General features: G+C 36.7%; 1 protein-coding gene across 5 annotated transcripts in view; it reads left to right on the top strand.

Annotated features, from left to right (window-relative positions):
- Positions 1-22,972, top strand: part of CROT (carnitine O-octanoyltransferase) — a 31,712-nt gene extending 8,740 nt beyond the window's left edge. For all 5 annotated transcript variants that reach the window (XM_036759085.1, XM_036759087.1, XM_036759082.1 and 2 more), the window contains 16 exons: positions 180-314; positions 1,356-1,480; positions 4,172-4,353; positions 4,520-4,644; positions 6,056-6,164; positions 10,256-10,349; positions 10,461-10,586; positions 13,001-13,102; positions 15,486-15,569; positions 15,655-15,762; positions 15,975-16,105; positions 16,607-16,730; positions 19,567-19,645; positions 19,726-19,819; positions 19,929-20,048; positions 22,059-22,972. In XM_036759085.1, coding sequence (XP_036614980.1) covers positions 200-314; positions 1,356-1,480; positions 4,172-4,353; positions 4,520-4,644; positions 6,056-6,164; positions 10,256-10,349; positions 10,461-10,586; positions 13,001-13,102; positions 15,486-15,569; positions 15,655-15,762; positions 15,975-16,105; positions 16,607-16,730; positions 19,567-19,645; positions 19,726-19,819; positions 19,929-20,048; positions 22,059-22,179 — 1,839 coding nt within the window. In that variant the 5' untranslated portion in view covers positions 180-199 and the 3' untranslated portion in view covers positions 22,180-22,972. The remainder of the gene's footprint in view (positions 1-179; positions 315-1,355; positions 1,481-4,171; positions 4,354-4,519; positions 4,645-6,055; positions 6,165-10,255; positions 10,350-10,460; positions 10,587-13,000; positions 13,103-15,485; positions 15,570-15,654; positions 15,763-15,974; positions 16,106-16,606; positions 16,731-19,566; positions 19,646-19,725; positions 19,820-19,928; positions 20,049-22,058) is intronic.
- The last annotated feature ends 686 nt before the right edge of the window (positions 22,973-23,658 follow it).

Raw genomic sequence — 23,658 nt, 5'->3', positions numbered from 1 at the left:
TGTTGTAAGCTTCTTTCAGAACAGGAACTATTTGTTATACTTACTTTATGTGTCATCTAATGCTTTACATCTATATTGGTGCTGGGCAAATAGTAAATACTGGTTTATTGTTTGGACCTAATGATTTTTAAAAAGCAATCTATAATCAGGAACTGATTTTGTTTTCTTTAACTTTGCAGTTTTTACTGTCTCTAGAATCATGGAAAACCAGTTGGCTAAGTCTACTGAAGAACGAACATTTCAGTACCAGGATTCTCTCCCTTCATTGCCTGTTCCTTCTCTTGATGAGTCATTAAAGAAATACCTGGATGCAGGTATTACTCCTCTGATATTTTTGCACATATTAAATGGTATTTGATTTCAAATAAGGAAAAATACTAAAAAATAGTTGAGTTGAGTCGCTTGGTCCTCTGATGTCCCAAGAAATTTTAGAAATAGAAGAAACTATTAATGATATAAAATATATCCTTTAAAAATTATTTCTCCTATTTCCTACTTTTCCTCACTTCTTCTTTTCTACCCCTTATCATCCTTTTTCCTGTTTCTCTCCATCTACTTCAACTTGTAACCACATTTTCCTCCTTATTTCCTGTAATCCAGCCATTCTAGTGAGATTTTGTCAATTTGGAAACTATTTGCATCATTGCTATACTCCATGACAACACTATTAAGTTGACTTTATTCCTGCTCTTCTAAATTACTGAGTGTTGATGTTATTTGATTTCTAATTACTCTGTATGAGTTCAGTCAATGTATGCCCATATAATGGCTTAATCTTTTTTAATCACTTTGCTTTTCTTACAACACATAGTTGGAAATGTTTGAGCTCCTTTGTGGCACCTCTAGTGCTTTTGGTGTAGGCTTTCTAACATTTTCTTAATTACTCAACACCAGTTGTGTTGATACTTGAGGATTAGTGCCTCTCATCAAGGTCTCCAAATGACTAAGACTTTGTTCTAGAAGTATTGGTTATGACTAAACAAGATTCCCATAACTATTCTATTCAAATCTGGAAGGCAGTACATTTTCTAGCTTGTTAGTTCATTATTATTACTGGATAGTATTTTTTCCTAAAAAGTGAAATCTGAGAGCATTTTTAAGAAGCGGTAGACAAGATTGCATTGTGCCAATTAGTATCTTTTTTTTGCTGTATGATATTTCCATCGCTATTTACTTGTAGACTCCATTATCCTTGCTCTTTAAGTTGTTAGATTGCTAACATGCTTAATACATTGTTTTATATATGTGTATGAATACCAAGGCATGCATAGCTAATGTGGACTGAGGTGGCTTGTGATTATATTTTATTATTTATAAATGATTTTTTAAAAAATATTACATTTTTTTCCTCATAGTTAAACCATTTGCAAATGAAGAAGAATATAAACAAACAGAAGAAATAGTTCGAAAATTTCAAAATGGAATTGGAGAAAAGTTGCAGCAGAAATTACTGGAAAGAGCAAAAGGAAAAAGAAATTGGGTACTTATATGCTTTTACAAGTATAGTTGACCAATATCAGGATGTTAATGTAATGTAAAATGCAGTCCAAACACACACCATGTATATGGCATATATATATATTTAAATATATTGTTACCTTTATTTGCTATTCACCTTTTAAGAGTAATTGTTATTGTTTTAGTAGGTAACAAGGCAACAATTGCTATAAAATTTTTTAGACTGTTATCTTCATCATCATATTAGAAACATACTTATGTTGTCTAGGAATAAACAATAGTCATTGGGAAGCCAGGAACGTTTTAATTATATTTTGCATTCATTCGGTCTGAATAAATGGGTACGTCCCCTGAACAGAGTACAGGAGAGTATAAGGACTTAGATGGACCCCAGTCCTTTTATTGACCCCCCCCCCCCTTCGAATCTCCCACCGGGCTCTTCATTGGCCAGATGCAGTCCCCTGACTGCCTACATCATGCCCTCCTCAAATGACTCGTTTAACCATGTGTACAAGCCCCTAACCTTTCACCCGACCAGAGGCCTGGTCTCTGCTAGATCAGAGCTCTGATTAGAACTAGTTTTAATCAGTCACCTGACTTACATTCTGCTAAAGCTGGGGAGGGGGGAGAAGGGAGAGAGGGATACTTTCAACTCTGTGGAAACACAACTGCTCCCCCCCCCATTTCTTACAATTATAATTAAAGACTCGGGGTATATTCTCTATAATGAATAGTACATTTGATCCCCCAAGTTCTGGATGCTTGAAATTTAGAGTCATAGCAGTTAGAACTGCAAAGCTCCTTAAAAGTCATCCGGTGCCACCTTACTCATTTTACAGATGAAGACATTGAGGCCAGAGAGGCTCAGTGATTGTCTCAGGGTCATAGAGGTAGTGAATAGCAGGGACTTCTGACTCTAGACTCAAGGCTCTTCCATGCCTTTCTTGTGGGTACTGGGCATACTATAGACCACATGAGACCCTTGTGCTAATAAAGAAATGGTCTAGAAAGTAATGATACAATATATGTACTACAATACATTTATAATGTATGTACAACATAAATACAATATATTTACAATATAAAACTTTGTAATATACAAATTCAGAGTAATGGTATTTTAGTTTTGGTGAAAAAAGGAAGTTGAGGAGATTAAGAATTACCACTCCTGGGAAGCCAGCAGGTGTAAGTAGGGGTCTCTCAGGTCAGAAGAGAGGTCTGTTTGGGACATCAATCTTTTAAGAACTAGAGGATAAACTTCCGTGATAAAAAGAGAGTCACTTGAACTGGTATATATGCTAATGAATTACCACATAAGAAATAAATACAATACCATACTTTTCACCAGCCGTTGTCACTTGAGCAGAAGTCTTAGAGCCTTGGAATTCCTGTGTTCTCTGCTTTCCATTTTCAGCTTTGTGTAATTTAAGTAGGGCAAAGGTTTGGAAGCAGTTGTGACTTGCAGCTTTAGTTGGTCTCATTTATCTTAACTTGAATACCTTGTTCTGGCCTTGTCAGAATAGGTTCCTCAAAAAAAGTCTCAGGGTGATTTTATTAGATCTGCTTGTTTGTGCAGGAAAACTCATCTGTTGCCTTTGATGAAAGATTGACCCACCCAGATTTTAGGCTGGTAGATGTAGAAGAAGCAACACTTATGGAAATTTTCACTAGTTTAAAGCGGATTGAAATGATTTAAATTATTTTTGGAAAATTTTTATGTATTATTTTTTCTAATGACATATAATAACAATTTTTAACATTTTTTTTTAAATTTTGAGTTTCCAATTCTCTTCTTCCCTCCAACTCTTCCCCCCTCCTGGAGAAGGCAAGCAACTTGATTATACATGTCGTACATGTGCCATCATTAGCCATGTTACGAAAGAAAAACAGACAAAAAGAAACCCTAAACCCAAACCAAGAAAAATCAAGTAAAAAAAAAGAGTATACTTTAATCTGCATTCATACTCCATCAGTTTTTTTCTTTGGAGGTAGATAGCATTTTTCATCATAAGTCACTCACAGTTGGTTAAAATGATTTAAATATTAATGAGAGTAGAACACCCATTTTATTTATGGGGCTAAAATTGGGATAACCTTCACTGTTATTAACAGATCAACTTCTAAATGTAGCTTTTAATGTCTACTATGAGCCTGACCCTAGAGACTCTGAGGAATTATATAATGTAGAAAATACTCTTTGATTCCAGATCAAAATAAGGACATCTAAGATTCAATGTATTGATGTTTTTAAAATGGCCTTTGCAGTGATTCATTGCATTTCACCATTGTGTTCAGGATGCTACAGTGACATCGGATGGCAACTTCTTTAGTGCACAGTTTGGTTGTTTTTGCAATTTGGAGTTCTTTCAAAACAGAGAAGAAGCCACAAGAGCATTTGATATAAGCTTGTAGGATGGTTATAACTTTTAAAGAAATGTGGTACAGTTGAAAGAACACTAGCTCCAGAGTCAGAAGATCTGCATTCAAATCTCACCTCTGAAAGTTACAACTTTGTGACCTTAGACAAGTCACTTAATTTCCCTGGTAAATCTCCATTTCCTCATCTACAAAATGAGAGTTTGAATTAGATGGCCTCTAACAAATGTTTTAGCTCTAGTGTGATCCTAGGCCTTGTAAGTGCTAAATAGTAATTAAAAATAAAACATTTCAGTAATTCATCTCTTTCTGAAGTTCTGTTCTTAATCACTTTCAGCTGGAGGAATGGTGGTTGAATGTTGCCTACCTGGATGTGCGTATACCATCACAACTGAATGTTAACTTTGGAGGTGCTGCAGCTTACAGTGAACATTACTGGCCTGCAAAAGAAGGCACACAGTTAGAAAGAGGATCTATAACCCTTTGGCATAATTTGGTCTACTGGCAGCTACTAAAAACGTAAGATAGGGACTCATAAGGATATCATTAAAGATTTACTTGAAGATTTAGATAACGTACACTGTGAAATTGAACTTATTCATGTGAATATAGACATTGAATTTATGGTGGTTGGGTACTTATTGGATTCTTAGTGTAGCTTTGTGATTAATATCATTTTTCATAGGGAAAAAGTGGCTGTTCATAAAGTTGGAAATAGACCTTTAGACATGAATCAATTCCGAATGCTATTTTCTACTTGCAAGGTACCAGGAATCACTAGAGATTCAATCATCAGTTACTTTAAAACTGGTAAGTAGAAAAGGGAGACTTTGGTTTTGGCTTTGGTTTTTTGTAAAGACAATGGACTTTATGCAGTTTTCAAGGAGAACATAGTCATTTTCATTGACATAAAACACTTTAAGGTTTCCAAAATGTTCTATACACATTATCCTAAGAACAACTTCCTTCAACTTCTGATTAATAATGTTCAAAGAAGTACTCATTAAATTTACATTTGTAACATAGGTATAAATACCTCCCAAACCATGCCTCCATCATATGATTGTGTGTATATGTGTATGTGCATGTGTGTAGAGGGTAATGAGATATATATAGAATCCTCTACAATAGCAATCTTTTCTTTCCCGCCAATAATAAGGTAAAATGGACCTTTCTTTAAATTTTGTTTGGAACCTCCAAACTTAAACTTCATATTTACTGCTGACTAGCAATATAGTCTTTAAGGAACATTCCCCACCCTTCTCAATTTTACATTCAGTCTCTTTCACCTCTGAACTATAAAGAAAAGCTTCATTTAAAAGATAAAGTTATTTTAAATTTAGTAACTATCAACAAAACTAACCAGTCAGACACCAAATAAGGGATAAAAATATTACCCCACTAGTTAGCCTTTAACAAGGCAGAATCAAACAAATGAGCAAATAACAACAGAAAATGCTTTTCTTCTGTCTCTTCTTCCAGGGCTGCCTTAACTTCCAACACAGCTGGTTCTATTTTCCTTCCTTTTTTCTTGTTTTGTTTTCTTTCCTTTTCCTTATTTCCTTGTATAGATCCATGTTTCAAATTATGTTTTTGGATGCAAATTTGCTGGCGGGATTGAAGAATTTGAAATTCCAATGGAAGAAATGTAAGAATAAGCAGTAGAGGACTTTAGCTTTCCATAACTAGGTTCTGGGTGTGGCTTTGTAATCATAAACCATGTCATCCCCCAGTCCCTTTGTAATCATCAAAAAATCTGGAGAAAGAGGAGGTGATTCTTTTCATAAGGATAGAAGTCAGACCTGCTTTCCCTGCCTCAGTGGCCAGCAGCATATCTATTTTTTTCCTCTTCTTTCTCCTCCTCCTAGAGAGTGTAGACATCAGAAGCAGAAAGATTATATTGGAAGACTAGTTTAGACTGGGCCAAACCATAATAGGTTGAAGCTTGAGGTCTTCCATTCTATACTTGACATCACAACTTTGGCAACATGTTATGTACCGGACCTATACTGGAAGCATTAGGAACGTGGGCAAAATTTCACGGTTCTTCACTAGTACTTCTCCCCTTCGTTACTGACTGTTTCTGTATTAACTTGTTACTGTCTTTTTATTTAGGGTGCGTTTTCAAATGTGGTGGATAGATTACCATATAAATGGATAGCTATTATACTCGTTTAACTTTTGGAGGATTTAGTCCTGTGTTTTCTGCTCCTTATTCCAGAGAGTGAAGGACACACCCCAAGTCACATAGCAGTGCTGTGTCGAGGTCGAGTTTTTGTCTTTGATGTCATGCATGAAGGTTGTATGATGACCCCGCCAGAGCTGCTCAGGTTTTCAAATTACTTTGCATTCCTTGAGTCCGCCTAGGTCACAGTATCTTCCTGGAGTGATCCACTGCATTCTTTGAGCTCTCTTTTTGAAGGGACTTGTGGTTTCATGGAAAGGGGAAAGTGTCGGAGTTGGAGAAAAAATTCTACTTGCTGATTTCGTATCTTTTTAATTTTGAGTTTATGTTATTTGTTGAGGCTTTTTTGGTGAGATTTTGACTCGTTCATAGACTAAGTAGAAGAAAATTTAGTATAAAATAGCTTTTAAAGTGATTGGGGGGGGCAGCTAGGTGGAGCTGTGAGTAGAGCACTGGCCCTGGAGTCAGGAGGATCTGCATTCAAATCCAGCCTCAGACACTTGACACACTTACTAGCTGTGTGACCTTGGGCAAGTCACTTAACCCCAATTGCCCTGCCAAAAAGCAAAAAAAAAAAGTGATCAGGAATAAACTTTAATGACAGAAGATTACATTTGGAGATGTATTCAATAATACATTTCATCTAGAAACTTCAACTGCCCTGCTACAAGAAGTTGGAAAGAAGCAAAAAAGTTATGCATTGTAACAAAGCTCAGAACTCTTCTGCTCTTCCCTCAAGGCCTGTTTAATCTTACTTTATTTGCAGTTGTAACAAGCATGGTTTGTTACCTGATTTCTCATCAAATTAAAGGAGGGAAGGGGCTGCTAAAGCAAGCACACAAACAGCAGCAAGAGGTAACAGTCTTTACAATCTGATGCTGAAGGGAAAGGCAGAAAGACTATTTCTTAAAAGGTACAAAAAGTCAAAAAGCAGTCAGAGGCCATTTAAAATCAGGGACATTGGAGATTGTATAGTTCAGCTTCCTCTTTTTATAGATGAGTTAACTGAGTTCCCAAGTGGTAGAGTGACTGTCCACCATCTTTTAGACAGTTAATGGCAGTATTGATATTTTAATCCAAATCCTGTGACTCTAAGTGCAACATTCTTTCCACTCCATTACCTGCTGCTAGAGGAACCAATAACATTACTTAATGTCCTTCAAAGCTCCTGTGGACTTGATTTCACAGTATTTTCAGTGGTCATGGACTGATTTTCACAATGATAACCAAGAGTCATAAATAAAAACTTAAATTATGTTTGGGTTACTCTCTTTGAGAGGTGAGGGAAGCATGAAACCATTTTTTTTTAAAAGATATTCATCCAAAATGATTAAAATAGAAGTTTTGGTATCTTAAAAGGCCTGAGCCTAGTAATAGACTATCTTGTCTAAGGACTGGCCTGGTTAAGTTCATCGCTGAAGAACCAGCCACAGGTTGCTAAGTTTTGCAACCCTTAAAGACTATTCTAATTTGTAGAGAAGTTGTGACCCTGAAAATGTTAGCATAAGGAGTTCCTAAGTGAAAGTTTTTGTTATCGGGATCATTTACATACATGGAACAGCTCATTTCCTGATGATAGGAGATAAATGATTTGTCATTCTGTTTTGTGTTTCTAGGTCCTGCTCGCTTTATTCATTGTGCCCAGGTTGGAGAATAAAATTAGATCAACCTGTTAAGTCACTTTGGACTTGAGCTAATCTCAGTAATTCTATTGTGTGTAGGTGTTTATCCATGCATTCTTATAACTTAAGTGAAAAAGATTTTAGGGTTTGTTTCCTCAGAAAAAGTTTGTTTTTCTTTAAAGCATAGTCTGAGTTTAAAATTCAGCCTTTTATCTTTTAGTATGAAAAAATTCAAAACGTCTAGGAAGCAGGGAAGCACTGTTTTTATTTCATAAACAAATGGAATAAAAACTCAAGGTTTGATGATTTAACTATTAACTTACAAGTAATTTTTTACTATGTTAGGTAAAATCTCACTCCCAGCACAAAATGTACCTTTTGTGAAAAGACCATTTCAAAGCAGTTGGATATTATAGATCTAACAAGGCTGGGTACAGTGTTATTTTCTTTGCCTCCTCCCCTGCATTCCCAAGGTTTGAAAAAAATTTTCCCTGAGAATCACTTATTTCTGATCCAAGTTTTCCTTTGTGCTGAAATGTTACAAATTTTATGATTAGCTGTCTTACAGGATCATTTAAATCACCCAATCCATATTGACCTACCTAAATAAATATACCTCTTACAGGAATGATACTTATCACATTTGATGTTTTTCAGGCTAACTGTATTTCTCCCTGATTGAGAGTTAAAATATGTTGAAAATTTTTGACCTAAGTGGGAAAATGGTCATTGTTTGGAGCAGGAGAGCTGGTTTCCCAGCTAAAGCAAGACTGGCAATATGAAGCTCTCCCCATTCTGATTCTAGTCTCCCTATCTAGCCTCATTCCCGTTTCTCTCCTTCACAAATTCTGTACTTTAGCCAAAGTGGGCTCTCTAGCTGTTCCCCAAATTGCCTTGTGCATTTGCACTGGCCACCCCCATGTCTGAAATATTCTTCTTTGCACCTCTCTCTGTCAAGGCTTGGCTCTGTGCTACCTTTTCAAACCCCCTCAGTACTAGTGTCTTTCCCACTCACAAGCAAGTCAGGACATCGCCCTTGTGATGTCCTTGGTCCTCTTGGAGAGCAAAGGATGAACAACATTGCCAGAGTACTTTGTCTGCTCTCTCCTTCACCCCCAACTCCTGTAACATTAATCTGTGCACATAGCTCTGCCCCAGGAGTGGAAGGTCTCTGAGGGCAGAGCACAGTGCACTTAATGTGGGTTTGTCAATTTGAATCAATTGAATTTTTTCAGTTGAGAGCAAATTGCACAGTGGAGACACTTGTCAGTGAGTGGGAACAAATGCTTTGCTGCTGCTGCAGAAACAGGCCCTTTAAAGAACACTCTCCTGCTTCAGAGGGGCTCTTGGTAGTCAGTGAAGACAGGACAGTGAAGCAGGAGGGAAAACACATTTCATCCTCAAAATTTGGGGAGAATATAGGACAAGGGAAATCCTGCATGTAAATAAGCTATTTTTAAAAAAATATTTATTAAAACAAAAAGCTATTGCAAGCTGGTTGCAATAGCTCTTCCTCTTAGCAATGAACCCTAGCTTTGATTGTTGATTTGATATAGGATAAGGAAGGATAAGGAAGCCTTGAAACTTTCCTTTAAGAGCTTTTTCTTAATGAAACACAACTCTTCTTCCTCATGATAACAATAACTGGCATTTTTAGAGTACTCTTAAAGTTAGCAAAGCACTTTCTATACCTTCTCATTTGAGCCTCACAATAGTCCTGTGAAAGATTAGTACCCTGGGTATTATTTACCCCCATTTTACAGATGAAGAAATTGAGACCTAGAGACATTACTATGACTAGCCTAGAGTCATAGCCTAGAAGTGTTAGGGTTAAAGCCTCCACTGGAACGGGCCTCCTTTTTCTCCGCTGGATATATACTGCTTAGCTGCTACACTTAAAAAATAACATACAGCAAACTTGGGGTGGATTTTCTGCATGGACATATTTTATACTTAGCTTGAGGCCTTAAAGACTGATTTGAAGCAGAAGAGTATGACACAAGTGAAAAGATTTAAAACATTAGACTATATTTTCCTTTTTTGGTTAAGAAACATAGTGGTAACTTTAATTTCAGATTGGATTGACACAGTGTTTACATGAGACTGTTTTTGTGTAAGAATATTTTCTTTTAATTTTCATTTTTGAAAAGTGCTTATATGGACTAGGGAAGAGTGCATGTATCATCTTGAAACATGTTATGTCAGTCAAAAACCAAATTCATTCAAAATCAAGCTATAACCAAATTTGTGTTACCAAGTAATCACTCCATTTTGTAAAATCTATGACAAGAAAGAAATGCACTGCTACTCGTGTGTTTTGATCCTCTTTCCTAGTTAATAGTGACATAAGATGATTTAAAAAATATTGATCCATAACAGACACCTAGGGAAGAAGTAACTGATAAATTTATAGATCTGTGTAAAGGAAGTTTTTTTTTTTAATTTTAGTTTAAATATGAGTTTAATTGGTTTTGTTGCTGTTTAACATTAACTTCCCCATAAATTTCTTGTTTAAGAAATAAAATGTTAGCATTATGGTTTCTTAGGCAAAGATATCTGTTTGTAGTATATATACATCCTGAATCCCGTGTTCATCTAAATATTTTTTTTAAAGGCAACTTACATATATCCAAAAAAAATGCCACAGTGAACCTGATGGACCTGGGGTAGCAGCATTAACCAGTGACGAACGAACTCAATGGGCTAAGGTTATTACATACTTTTATTACTGAAGATTTGTCAAGAAAGGCCACTTTGAGATTCTCTTAATTTAGAGTGTCTTGGTTGTCCAAATTAGTTAGTATTTCTTTGTCTTTTAGGCAAGAGAATATCTGATTAGTCTCGATCCAAAGAATTTGACTGTATTGGAAAAAATTCAGAGCAGTTTGCTGGTATATTCCTTAGATGATGATAGTCCACAAATGACACCGGAAGATTATTCTGAGGTATGTGTGTCAATTTTTTTTTTCCTACATCTCCATTTTCCCTCACAAGACTCTTGGCTATATTGGAGATGTTCAGGGTCTTTTCACTTTTTTTATACATTTCGACTCCTAAAGTATTTCAGAGGTACAGAACTATGAGTCAACTTAAAGCTTATAGATACCAGCCCAGAATTATGTAATGTTGACATAGACTTTTAACAATGTTTTGTTAAGTAACTATCAAAGGGAGTTATAAGTGAAAGTCTTCTGCACATATGCCATGAGGATTGCAACATTGTTATAAGGAACATTATGTATTATATGAAATTTTCTAGATACCTTAAGTTAAACATGCCAGATTTAATAGAATTTTACTGTTTCTGTAGGACCTGGGATCAAACCCTCACTTTGCTACTGTTACTTGTATATCCATAGCCTTTCCCTTAGTTCAGCCATGTAGACTGACTTGTTATTCATTCTTTGCAATGAGGATGGTTTTAAAGTATCACTTGGTAGGTAGGAAATCCAACATTGTTTTACCCTTTATTAGACTTTTATGAGTAATCTTCCAGAATGTAAATGTGGACCTTTTGTAGCTGCTATCATGTAACCTCTCAGGGCCTCAATTTCCTTGTCTCTAAAATAAAGGGGTTGGATTAATTGATCTCTACCGTCCTTCTCATACAGAATCCTGTGATTTTGTGAATACCAAAGCCATGACTTCTCATTTTAGTTCTCTACACTACCTTGAATATTGGGTTACTTTTCTTACCTCTCTGCCTCTATAGTCATCTGTGAACTCTAGTGAACAAAAAATGTTATTTGTAGAATTATTGGCCTTCATGCATAACATTCTAGCATATTACATCTTGCATACAAAAGAAGGAAAAGTAAGTACAGGAAGAAATAGACAGCAAAACTATACTAGTGGGGGACCTCAACTGTCTCCTCTGAACTTGATAAATCCAACCAAGAAAGAAACTAAGGAGGTAAATAGAATATTAGAAAAGTTAGATATGACGGAACGTTGGCATGATTTAGACATATAGACTGACACCATAAACAAATTAGAAGAGCAAGGAATAGTCTACCTGTTAGACCTATGGGGAGGAAAAGAATTCATGACCAAACAAGAGAAATAGAGCATTACAAAATGTAAAATAGATAATTTTGATTATATTAAATTTAAAAGACTTTTATACAAACAAAACCAATGCAACCAAGATTAGATGGAGAGAAGAAAGCTGGGAAACAAACTTCACAACAAGTGTCTCTGATAAAGGCCTCATTTCTCAAATGTATAGAGAACTGAGCCAAATTTACAAGAATATAGGTAATCCCCCAATTGATAAATGGTCAAAGGATATGAACAGGGAGTTTTCAGATGAAGAAATCAAAGCTATCTATAGGCATATGAAGAAGTGTTCTAAATCACTTTTGATTAGAGAAATGCAAATTAAAACAACTCAGAGATACCACCTCATACCTATCAGATTAGCTAATATGACAAAAAAGGAAAATGATAAATGTTGGAGAGGATGTGGGAAAATTGGGACGGTAATGAAGTCTTGGTGGATTTGTGAACTGATCCAACCATTCTGGAGAGCAATTTGGAATTGTGCCCAAAGTGTGCATGCCCTTCGATCCAACAATACCACTACTAGATCTGTATCCCAAAGAGATCATAAAAAAGGGCGAAGGACCTACATGTACAAAACATTAATAGCAGCCCTTTTTATGGTGGCAAAATATTGGAAATTAAGGGGATACCCATCAATTGTAGAATGGCTGAATAAGCTGTGGTATACGAACATATGGAATACTATTGTGCAGTAAGAAATGATGAACAGGCAGATTTCAGAAAAACTTGGAAAGATTTGTATCAACTGCTGCAAAGTGAAATGAGCAGAACCGAGAAAACATTGTACATAACATCAGCAACATTGTATGATGATCAATTATGAATGAACTCAGCTTTTCTCGGCAACACAATGACCCAAGACAAGTACAAAGGACTCACAGAAGAAATTTGCTGTCCACATCCCAATAACATAACTGATGGACTCTGAATGCATATCAAAGCATATTTTTTTAATCTACTTTATTCTTTCTTTTTTTTTTGTTTGGATCTGTTTCATCTTTCATAACTGTGACTGATATTTTTACATGATAGCACATGTATAAACTGTATCAAACTGCCCACATCTTCAGAAGAGGGGAGGAGATGGAGGGAGGGAGAATAATTTGGAACTTAAAATCTTGTGAAAATGAATAATGAAAATTTTCTTGTCACATAACTGGGGAAAAAATAAAATACTATTCAAAATTTTTTTAAAAAAGAAAGGAAATAAGGTTTTGATAGGTTTTATATGTTAACCCTTTTAAAAAAAATTAGTGAGAACTTAAGTCATTTGGAAAGACTCTTTGTTTTTCAGATAACTGCAGTGGTGCTTACTGGGAATCCAACAGTTCGCTGGGGTGACAAATCCTATAACTTTATCTCCTTTTCCAATGGACTCTTTGGCTGCAATTGTGATGTGAGTGAACTGAACTTAATTTTTTTTTCTTTCTTTTTTTTTTTTTTTTTTTTGGTAAATAGTGAAATTGCTTGGAAATGCATTAAAATGCCAACCCATATGTTGTGGTAGTTTTCATGAACTTATATAAACTTATGAATGGCTGTTCCTGTGACCCTAGTTCTTTTTCTACGATCATATAAGAAGCTTCTGTGAGTACAAGTTATAGGAACAAGCTTAGTTAGTAGAATTCTCTAATGAAGTAGGGTAGAGATATTTGTCTCTTGCTATCTCCCCATTCAGACAAAGCATGTGGATTTTTGAAATGAAATTTGCTTATATGTAGTATAAGCTCCTAGAGAACAAATTCTGTGATTTGAAGATGACCATTATAGATGGCATTGATAGGAAAGTATTTTTAAAAAAAATTATGTTTAAATTCACATATTACTGGGGTTTGTGGTCATGTGTTCAGAAGAATAGGTAGGTTAGTACGGAGCTGTGGGAAAACCACAAATTCTCTTTTGGGAGGAAGCAAGCCTGGGTTCTAGAATTAGCTTTACCACTAATTAGCTGTGTGCTGCAAGACAAATCTCCTTTTCTGAGGTATGTTTTTTTCATTAATAAAATTAGGGTAGGAGGGAAAGCTAAAATTTTCAATTCTTAACTTTGCTGGGATGCTAGAGAAGGAATGGTGTATAGACCCCATTGGATCCAGAATACGAAATCACTAAGATGTCTTTTACCTTTGGAGATCAGTTGAACTAAGTGAAGAATGTTCTAGAGTTGAAAACCTTTCCTGGAAGATTTCTGTGTCTTAATAGTCAAATTTAGGTTTTATCTTGTTTGAGTTTAATGATTTTGTTGTCTCTGTATTATCTCTTGGGGGCAAAAACAGTTTTTGCTTTTTCTTTGTATCCTCAGGACTAAAAACAGAGTTTGGCCCATAGTAAGCACTTAATGCATGCTTGTTGATTGCTTTTTGTTAGACTTGAATGGTAGTTGTAGTCTTTTAGAATCCCATGAGTTTTCTGTAGAGCCCTACCCCAACATCTTCTTTTACTTATTTCATCAAGATTTCATCTCCCCACTTCCCTATTCCTCCCTGGCACAGCCTCCTTCACTTTTGTCACCTGGGTAATCGAAGGAGGAATCTGATGATTTCCTCTGCTGCCATGCCTAGAGGCCCCACTGCCTTGGCTAGCTTCCTCTCGTCATCTTGTTAGCCCAGGTTCCCATCATAGTCACGGAGGGCGGCTCATTCACAGCTATTTCTTCACAACTGCTTTGTATGTTAAAGAATGTAATCATTTATTGCATTCATTTTACATTTGAGGAAATGGAAGCTTTGATCAGTCAAAGTAATTCTGATGAGTGGTGGAGCCAGGATTCAAACTCAGCTCTCAAAGTTCAGTGCTCTTTCCAAAGCAACACACTACTTATACTGATGGGTAACGTGGAATTCGATTGATAGTCAGCAGCTGTGTTAATGAGTAGTGAGATGGTAACAGAAAAGTAGAGACTGGGCTGCAAACAACAACTGAACAGAAAAGGTTATCAAGGGATTGTGAGTAGTGAGAGGTCAGAGTCAAGAGATTCGTCACCCAAAGTTAATGAGGAAAAAAATGTAGCAAATGGGTACTGTATTACTGACTGTGCTAAGTCTGTATCCACCAAAGGTCAGCCCATCTTTCCTACCTTTCCCAGACTCCCAATACTGTTTGTGATCCACACGTTGAAAGCAATTGTGAGCATAGTTAAATTGTCTTTTATCTTTACCTAAACAAATCCATGACTGTCCAGAACACTGTCTGAAACTCTCAACTGTATGTTTCTGTGACTTTCAAATTGTCAGTAGAATAGCAAGCAATTACTTTTCCCAAATTTTCCTAGCATACTCACCCATATTCTGAGGCTCTCCCAATACTACCTTGGAATCCCTGGCTGGGAAAATCCAAATTTTAATGTTAGCTTCTTGTAAACTATGTCACACAATAGTAGTTGAACTTCACCATGGAGATTGTGCAGTGATGAGAGCAGAAGACCTGCGTTCTCCTAACAGCTTTGCCACTACCAGCTGTGGGTTCTTCAGCAAATTATTTAACTGTCCCTGGCTTTAGTTTCCTCATCTGTAAAATGATAGACCTAGACTAGATGTGGTCTCCAGAGTTTCTTCTGGCTCTAGCATTCTATGATATGTGATATGCCATTGGAGTTCTTCATTCTATGATCTTAATTCTATGATACCTTTAAAAATTAGATGACATGGCATTAGGGAACATTAAGAAACATCTAATTTTCAACAGTATTAAATTTTTCTGAGGAGTGGAAGGAAAATGAAAATGAACGTATTCCATGAAACTTCAGTTCTTTTAAACTTACACCCTCTTGTTTATTGTTATAGCACGCGCCTTTTGATGGTATGGTCATAGTTGAGATCTGTCATTATGTAGATCAGAAGATCTTAGAAAATGAGGGGAAATGGAAGGTATGTTTGACTAAATATTCCACCTGTCTTTGATCTATGCATTTTCTTTTTAGAAATTATATTTCCAGATCTTTTCACTTCTCAGGGTTCTGAAAAAGTGAGAGACATCCCTCAGCCAGAGGAGCTTGTTTTCACCGTGGACCATAGAATACTAGATTGCATTGACCGGGCTAAAGAACAGTATTACAAGCAGGTTGATTTTATGCAATTTTCTATTAGTATCCCTTCTTACCTTGTGAAAACTTGACCATTGTATAATTAGCAGACCATAGAGCACAAGTGTGGTTATACTGTAAATGGCTCTTGTTTTTTCTAGATTGCTGATTGCATGTCACCAGGGTAAGCCCTGGGTGTAGTGTCTGGACAGTTGTTTTTTTTTTCTGACCATCTTCCCTTTTTTATTAGGTATCAGACTTGCAGATTGTGGCTTATGCCTTCACGTCCTTTGGCAAAATGCAAGCCAAGAAGAAGAAGCTTCATCCTGATGCCTTTATCCAGCTTGCACTTCAGCTAGGCTACTACAGACTTCATGGACGGTGAGGAGAAGGCTGGCCCAGCCTCTGCACCCCAGATTGGTACACTTAGAAACTGGGTGTTGTGCTGAGTAGTTAAGGCCAGGGCCCTTGCCTCTCATCTGGGTGCCTTCCTTCCCTGTTAACCTCTTCTGTTTGATACCGCATCCTCTCCTTTTACTGGCTTTGCTGCTTTTGAGCCTTAACTGGGGATTCTTTTTTTTCCTAAACCAGGATTTAGGAAAACTTCTTTTTTTTCTGACACACATCTCAAAGCTTTGGGGCAAGAATGATTTTAATTCTAATCTATATTTTTGAACATAGGAATCATTGGCCAAGGCAAATGTTGTGGAAAGTGAACATAGTTTGTATTTCTGGAAGAGATGAAGCAATTCATCAGATTAAATCTTTTTTAAAATAAAATTTTCTGTTTAAGGAAACAGAAAAAATGTGGGATAGATCTTTTCTTCTTATGAGAAAATAACTTTTGAGGCAATCCTTCATTTAAATTTTTTTCCCTTTTAGCCCAGGTAGCTGTTATGAAACTGCTACGACAAGGGCTTACTACCATGGCCGCACAGAGACTGTGAGGTCATGTAGTTTGGAAGCAGTCGAGTGGTGCCAGGCCATGGAGGATCCTTCTGCCGGTGTGAGTATTAGAAAATGACTTCTTCAGTGGATTTGGTATAGTTTCTACCCTTCAGTAGCCCCTCTGTTTGAGTTTTCCATTTGTAAAATTTGGGTGAAATATCATTGGACAATTTTGAGGTGAAAAGCAGTTTTATATTTCTTATTCATTATATTTCTTCATGTGAGATTTGTACTTGAACAAGACAGCATATTTAAAGGCAGTGATGGGAAGAAGAATCCTTCCCTCTGAGGAGTATTTTTTTTTGTAAATTTTTTTTATTTTAAGCTTAAATACAAAATGAGAAGAAAAAAAAAAGCATTGCCATGTAAACAAGCAGACCATAAGAGAGGATTCAATATAAAACAATAAATTTCCATTTCAAGAAAACTTATATAATAAATACTACATATTGTTTTCAAAGCTGCCCAGCTTTTCTTTACTTCCTTATTGGTTTTCTTTTGTTCTCTGCTGTGCACTTTTTACTTTATTTTTTCTCCCTCCTTCCATCTTCCACCCTAAAGAAGGGTACAATTAAGCATGGAGACACAGAAACACACACACACACACAAACACACACACATACCCCGATGTCTATAAACATATACATATATATACAAATACACTCCTATACCGCAGCAATATCCCAACCCAATCACGTCCTATCTGAGACATTGTCTGTGAAAGTTTTTTCCCAATTTTCTGCATTCCTTCTATTCTTGGCTACATAGGTTTCATTTACACAAGAAAATTTTAATTTATAATAATTGAAATTATCTTTTTTGGACTTCAGCAGTGCTCACTCTTGTAATATAGTTTAAGGTCTGATCCTGCTGAATCTACTTCCTTTACATCTTTTTTCCTGTTTTCTTTGAAGTTCCTGACCTTTTGCTCTTACAAATGAACTTTGTTATTATTTTTTTAACTCAGTAAATATTTCTTTGGCAATTTAATTGGGATGACATTAAATAAAGATGAGTTAAGTAAAATTGTCATTTTAAAAATTATATTGGCTTTACCTATCCATGAACAATAAATATTACTTAAATTATTTGGATCTGAGTTTATTTGTATAAAAAGTGTTTTATGTTTGTGTTCCTATAGTTCCTGTGTCTGTTTTGGCAGGTATACACCCAGATATTTTATACTGTCTAGGTATTTTAAATGGTCTAACACAATATTGAATAATATTACTGACACAGTGTAGTTTCTTTATTTTTCACATTTGATTAAATCTCTTTTAAGTTTAGCTTTGTCTGAAATCGTGATTATGATCCCTGCCTTTTTTACATAATAAATTCTACTCGTGCCCTTTATTTTATCTTTGTGTATATCTCTCATTTTTATGTTTCCTGAAAGCAACATATCGTTGAATTCAAATTTTTAATCTGCTGTTCAGTTACGTATTATGGGTAAATTTGTCCCATTCACATTCTAAGCTACAAATTACTTGTGTATTTTTCTCCTTCCTGTTTCTCCTCATTATCCTTCTCACCCTGTTTACCCTATTTGTCCTCACTCTGCTTTACTTCTACCCACTACTTTGCCTTCCTATTCCTTAACCTGCCCATTCCTCTAAAAGTCCCTCCCTTTTCCTCTCCCCCCACTCTTTCCCCTTGCCATCTTATTTCTTTTTGAATTTAGATGACTTTTATACTTCTAGAGAGATATGTGGTTCCCTCTTTAACTCATCCCCAATGAGAGTAAGGTTCCAGCACTATCCACCCTCCCTCCTACTAGCTTCTTCTATTTCAGTTTTTCCTTTTATGCCTCATTTATATGAGAGAATTACTCCTTTTTATCTCTCCCTACACAGTTTTTTTTTTAGAATCACCCTATTATACTCAGCTCATCCCAAGCCTTTCTTTCAAACTACCTGGATAATGATGATGATCATAAGAGTACTGCTAATACTTTCACATGTAAGGAGTAAACAGTTTGAGCTTATTGAGTCCCTTATAATTGGTCTTTAATGTTTACTTATATTTCTCCTGGTTGTTATATGTTGAATTTTCCCTTAAGTTCTGGGGTTTTTGTTACAAAAACCTGAAAGTCTTTGAGTTCATTAAATGTCCACTTTTTTTTTCATTCAGGATTATACTTAACTTTGCTGGGTAAGTTACCCTGGGTCGTAACCTCAGTTCCTTTGCTTTATGGAATATAGAGACCTTCTTAAGATCCTTCAGTATAGTATCTGCTAGGTCTTGTAGCTCCATGGTGTTAAATTGTTTTCTTTTCAGAGGAGTATTTTTTTGTGTCAGTTTCTGTGCAAGTTGAACTTGATGGTGTGGCTACTATAACACTGCTGACAGACAGCAAATACCATAAGAATAATAAAACAGAGACTTAAAAAGTGTCTCTGATATTTAAAAGAGGAAAATTTTTTTTCATACACATTTGCTTATTAATATTTTGACAAGCCCTTTCTTTCCAGTGGCTCCATACACTGCAACAAGGCTTCTTAAACTTTTTCCATGTGCAACTCCTTCAGTGCTTCTTAAACTATGGGCTGAGACCTTTTATGGGGTTGTGACCTACAGTTTAAGAAGCACTGCACTAGTATAACCTGGGTGTATGTTAATTTAATTATATAATAATTTAATTAATTATATAAGAATTTGCTTTACCCATTTTACACATTTTTATTTCTTTATTCAACTAAGAATAATAAGCAAGAAGCACATTACTTTCAGGAAAAGTCAGTGGAAGGAAGAAGTCAGGAGAAAAAGAAAACTGTCTACTCTTTTTTCCCAGAATTTTTGCCTGTTCTTTCATGAATGATAATCTGAAAAAGCCTGAACTTCTCTTTGTTTTGGTAATTTCCTCTTAAATCGTGTCTTGTTTTTTGTTAACACAGCTTCACAAACGGCAGCAAAAGATGTTACAGGCTTTTGCAAAGCATGGTAAAATGATGAAAGAATGTTCATCTGGGAAAGGTACCTAACATTCTAATATTCTTTGTCTTTTTTATAGTTAAAAATGTTGCCCTAACTTATAGCCTTGGGATCCTTTGCAGGAATTGATCGTCACCTTTTAGGTCTCTATCTCATAGCCAAAGAGGAGGGGCTGCCCGTTCCGGAACTCTTTACAGACCCTCTTTTCAGCAAAAGGTAATTTATTTGATGTTTTCAACTTTAAGTTGAAAAATACTTAGTCTGATGAGTTACAAAGCCCTTTCAAAAACATTGCAACTAAAATAAAATTTTCTTTGTTACACAGTGGAGGGGGAGGAAATTTTGTCCTATCAAGCAGTCTTCTTGGATACACTCGAGTCAATGGTGTGGTGGTTCCCATGATTCATAGTGGCTATGGCTTTTTCTACAACATCAGAGATGACAGGTGAAGTTGTTTACTTCTGTCCTTGATATTCTTTTGAGTTAGATAATCATCATTTCTACCTCTTTGAATTTCTTTTCCATGCTGTGCTGAAGACATCAGTTCTGTAGTCACAGAAGTTCAGTCTGTGCTCCTAGAAGCTTTGGTTTTTGCCCTTTGCACATTATATGTACACTTATGTTTGTCCTGTCTCCCTCTATTAAGCTGTATATGTGCTGAATAGGTTGTAGTCAATCATTAGTTTTTACACATCAAGCAAGAGTTCAGTGAGTATTGTGTTGAAGCTAGATCCTGCATCTTTCCATTTCTCTTTCTTCTTCCCTTCTCTTCTTCCTCCCCCTTCTCATCTTTCCTCCTCCCAAGTTCCTGCTACACCTAAGGCTTAGATTCTGTTAAAATCTTCTTACAAAATATGGCAGAGTCAGTCTACATAGAAAGTTAGTCAGCTAGCTAGTCAGTTAGTCACTGTGCCTTAGCACGGTGCTGGGGATACACAGAAAAACAGAAATATAGTCCTTCCTCTCAAGAAGCTCACAGTCTAATGGGGGGGGGGGGGACAACATGCAAACCAACTGTGTACCAGTGAGACATATTCAGGTTAAATTAGGGGTAATCCCAGAAGGAAAGCACTGAGATTTAGGAAGACTGGGAAAGGCTTTTTGGCAGGAGGTGAGACTAGCTGAGACTTAAAGGTAGCCAGGGAATCTAGGAAGTTGAAATGAAGAGGGTGATTTTCCAGGCGTGGGGACAGCCAGTGAAAATATTTGGAGTCAGGAGATAAATATCATGTGGGAGGAACAGCAGGGAGGCCAGCGTCATCAGATCAAAGACTAGGTTACAGGGAACAAGGTGTAAGAAGACTGGAAAGGTAGGAATGGGCCAGGCTACAAGAGCTTTGGAAAGGCAGAGAATTTTAAATTTTTATTAGATAGTTGAAGGTAATAACCCCTGGAACTTATTTACTGAGAGTGGTGTTACAGTCAAACCTGAGTTTTAGGAAGGTCAGTTCGACAGCTTTTATCTAGCCATGTTGCCCCTATCTTATGTTTGTGAAGGTGATTTGTTTTAGACCAAAGTACAAAACTTTAGATTTATCCCTGTTAAATTTCATCTTATTAGATTTGGCCCTAGAGTCTAGCTCAGGGCTGTCCAAAATGTGGCTTGCAGGCCATATGCGGCCCACAGTATGATTTATGTAGCCCACCTACAAGCATAGAAATTTACATAAATGCTTCAGTAAATGAAGCCAAGCTACTGCAGAGCTCTTTCTCTAAAATGGCAAATCAAAATACATTGTCTGTTGTTTCAATAAAAACCTAAGGTTGGACAGCCCTGGTCTCGCTCTTTGATCTTTTTGTATCTTACCTGGCATCAAACATATTAACCATTCTTTTAAGCTTTGTATGCTATGCCACTTATCATCTATACCTTTATCTGGTTATGGGACCCAGGTTCAATCATAGATCAGAAGTGGGGAACACATTTTAAATTAGGGGCAGGAGAGGCAAGAGAGGCCTGCCCCAAAGTGGTATCAGTGTCAGGAGATAAGGGGTCTGTACAAGAGATATTATGAAAGTAGAAATGACAGCACTTAATAACAGATCAGATATGGTGGGGTAAGCTTTAGGATCGAGGGTAATGCCCACATCATGAGCCTGAGTACCTGGGATGATGGTGGTATCCTCATGACTGGGTACTTCTTATGGTGCAAGTTCATTTAGGCCATGTTACATTTGACTCATGTTGGTTGGTTGGAAGGGGAGGAGAATACATGAAGGTTAGGTAGGAGACATGGTGATGAAAGGGAAAGAGGAGCAGGGGAAAAGTATAGAGCAATAATGGGGGGGGCACAGTGTTAACAGGAGAAGAGTTGCCTTAAAGATTTTGTAATTCTGTTCATGTTAAGTGCTAACGAATAGGATGGTGGCACTGACCTCAGCGTGCAGGTAGGATATAGGGCTATAAAGGATTCCCTTAGCGATTTTGTGTAACATATGTCTTTATGCCATGCAGGTTTCTTGTGGCCTGTACAGCTTGGAAATCGTGTGCAGAGACTGATGCGGAAAAGCTGGTTAGGACGATATTCCAGTGTTTTCATGATATGATGCACTTGATGAATGCTGCCCAGCTTTAGAGAATGATTCTGAATTATGTCCGTTCCAAAATATGTAGTTAAAAGGTGTGCTGGTCATGAATTGGGACTTGATTTGATGGAAAGTACTTAAATGTTGTAGTAATGAAGAAGAATCTGTCAAAATTCTACTTCCTATAGCACTTCCTGCCACATATACTGGAAATGCAGCGCTGCTTCTAAGCTGAATGTAATGCTTGTAGCAATAATGCAGTATAGAACTATGCAATGTGTAACATATGCCTCAGCAATGCAATCCATCCTTTTTCATGGTGCAAGTCTTACTCTGGCTTTTGTAAGAGATTTGTGTTGGTACCTGTATCAAAACACTGACATCTTCCCTGGCCATTGTCTGAGTTACACATTCCGTCCTCCATGCACTTTTATCTCTTGGCTGCTGCCGAAGGGCATGACAAATATGTTCAGAGGCTCAGCTACCTGAAATTCACACCTTACACTTCCGCTGAAGAGAGAGGCCAGGCACAGATTTACTGTGAGGGAAGAGACCACTAGAATCTCATCATAATTTTAGAAAAACTAGACTGTGGACAACAACAAAAACTGGGCTGTAGCCAGATGGTTGATGCTAAAGAGATAGTCGGCCTAATGAAGCAGCTTATCATGTATTGCTGCTTCACGAATATAAGTACAGAACACTTGCTATAAAGTTAGTTTGTAAAAGTTTGTGAAGGGTTAAATGGCAAATTCTCAGGATCTTACACTTTGCTTTTGGATCATTTTTTATCTGTACAACTTTTGTAGTTTGCATTCAGAAAATAAAACTTACTGAATCATCTCTTTTGTGTGTTTGAATGCCATTTTGAGGAATTTTGAAGGGTTTGGTTGATTTGACCACAGAAGTAATATTTTCAGCCTACTTGCTATTGCCGTTCTCAGACTTTGGTAACAGTTCACCCTGATTTTGACAACGTGAAGAATACCACTGCTGTATGTCTTCTCACTCGTCTAATAGAACTGAAGTAGGTTTAGTCCTGAATCTGAGATGGAAGTGGTCATCTAGATTCTGCTGGAAGACCTCCAAAGAGGGGAAGCTCATCAGCTCCCCAGGAGGTCCATACCACTGTTGCACACTATAATTGTTAGAAGTTTTTCTTGAAATCCATCCTAAATTTGCTTCTTTTTAACTGCACCTCTTGCTCCTGGTTCTGCCTTTTGGGGCCAAACAAAAGTACTTTAAATGTTCTGCTCCTAAAATATGGCATCTAGAATCAAACACAATATTGTAGCTGCAACCTGATTAGGGCAGAGTGTTTTGGGACTATTCTCTCCTTCATTCTGGTCACTTCCCCTCAATGAAGCCTAAGATTAAAAATGTTTAGATTTTCGGGCTTGTCATATCATACTGTTGACCCATTGACTTTGCAGTCCGCTAATCCCATGTTCCATCTTTGTCAGTTGAGCTTTTATCTAGACATGCCATCCCTGTCCTACACATGTGAAGCTGATTTTTTTTAACCTGGA

The sequence above is a fragment of the Trichosurus vulpecula genome, chromosome 5 (assembly GCF_011100635.1).
Source record: "Trichosurus vulpecula isolate mTriVul1 chromosome 5, mTriVul1.pri, whole genome shotgun sequence".
NCBI lineage: Eukaryota > Metazoa > Chordata > Mammalia > Diprotodontia > Phalangeridae > Trichosurus > Trichosurus vulpecula.
This window is presented reverse-complemented; position numbering and strand designations above follow the sequence as displayed.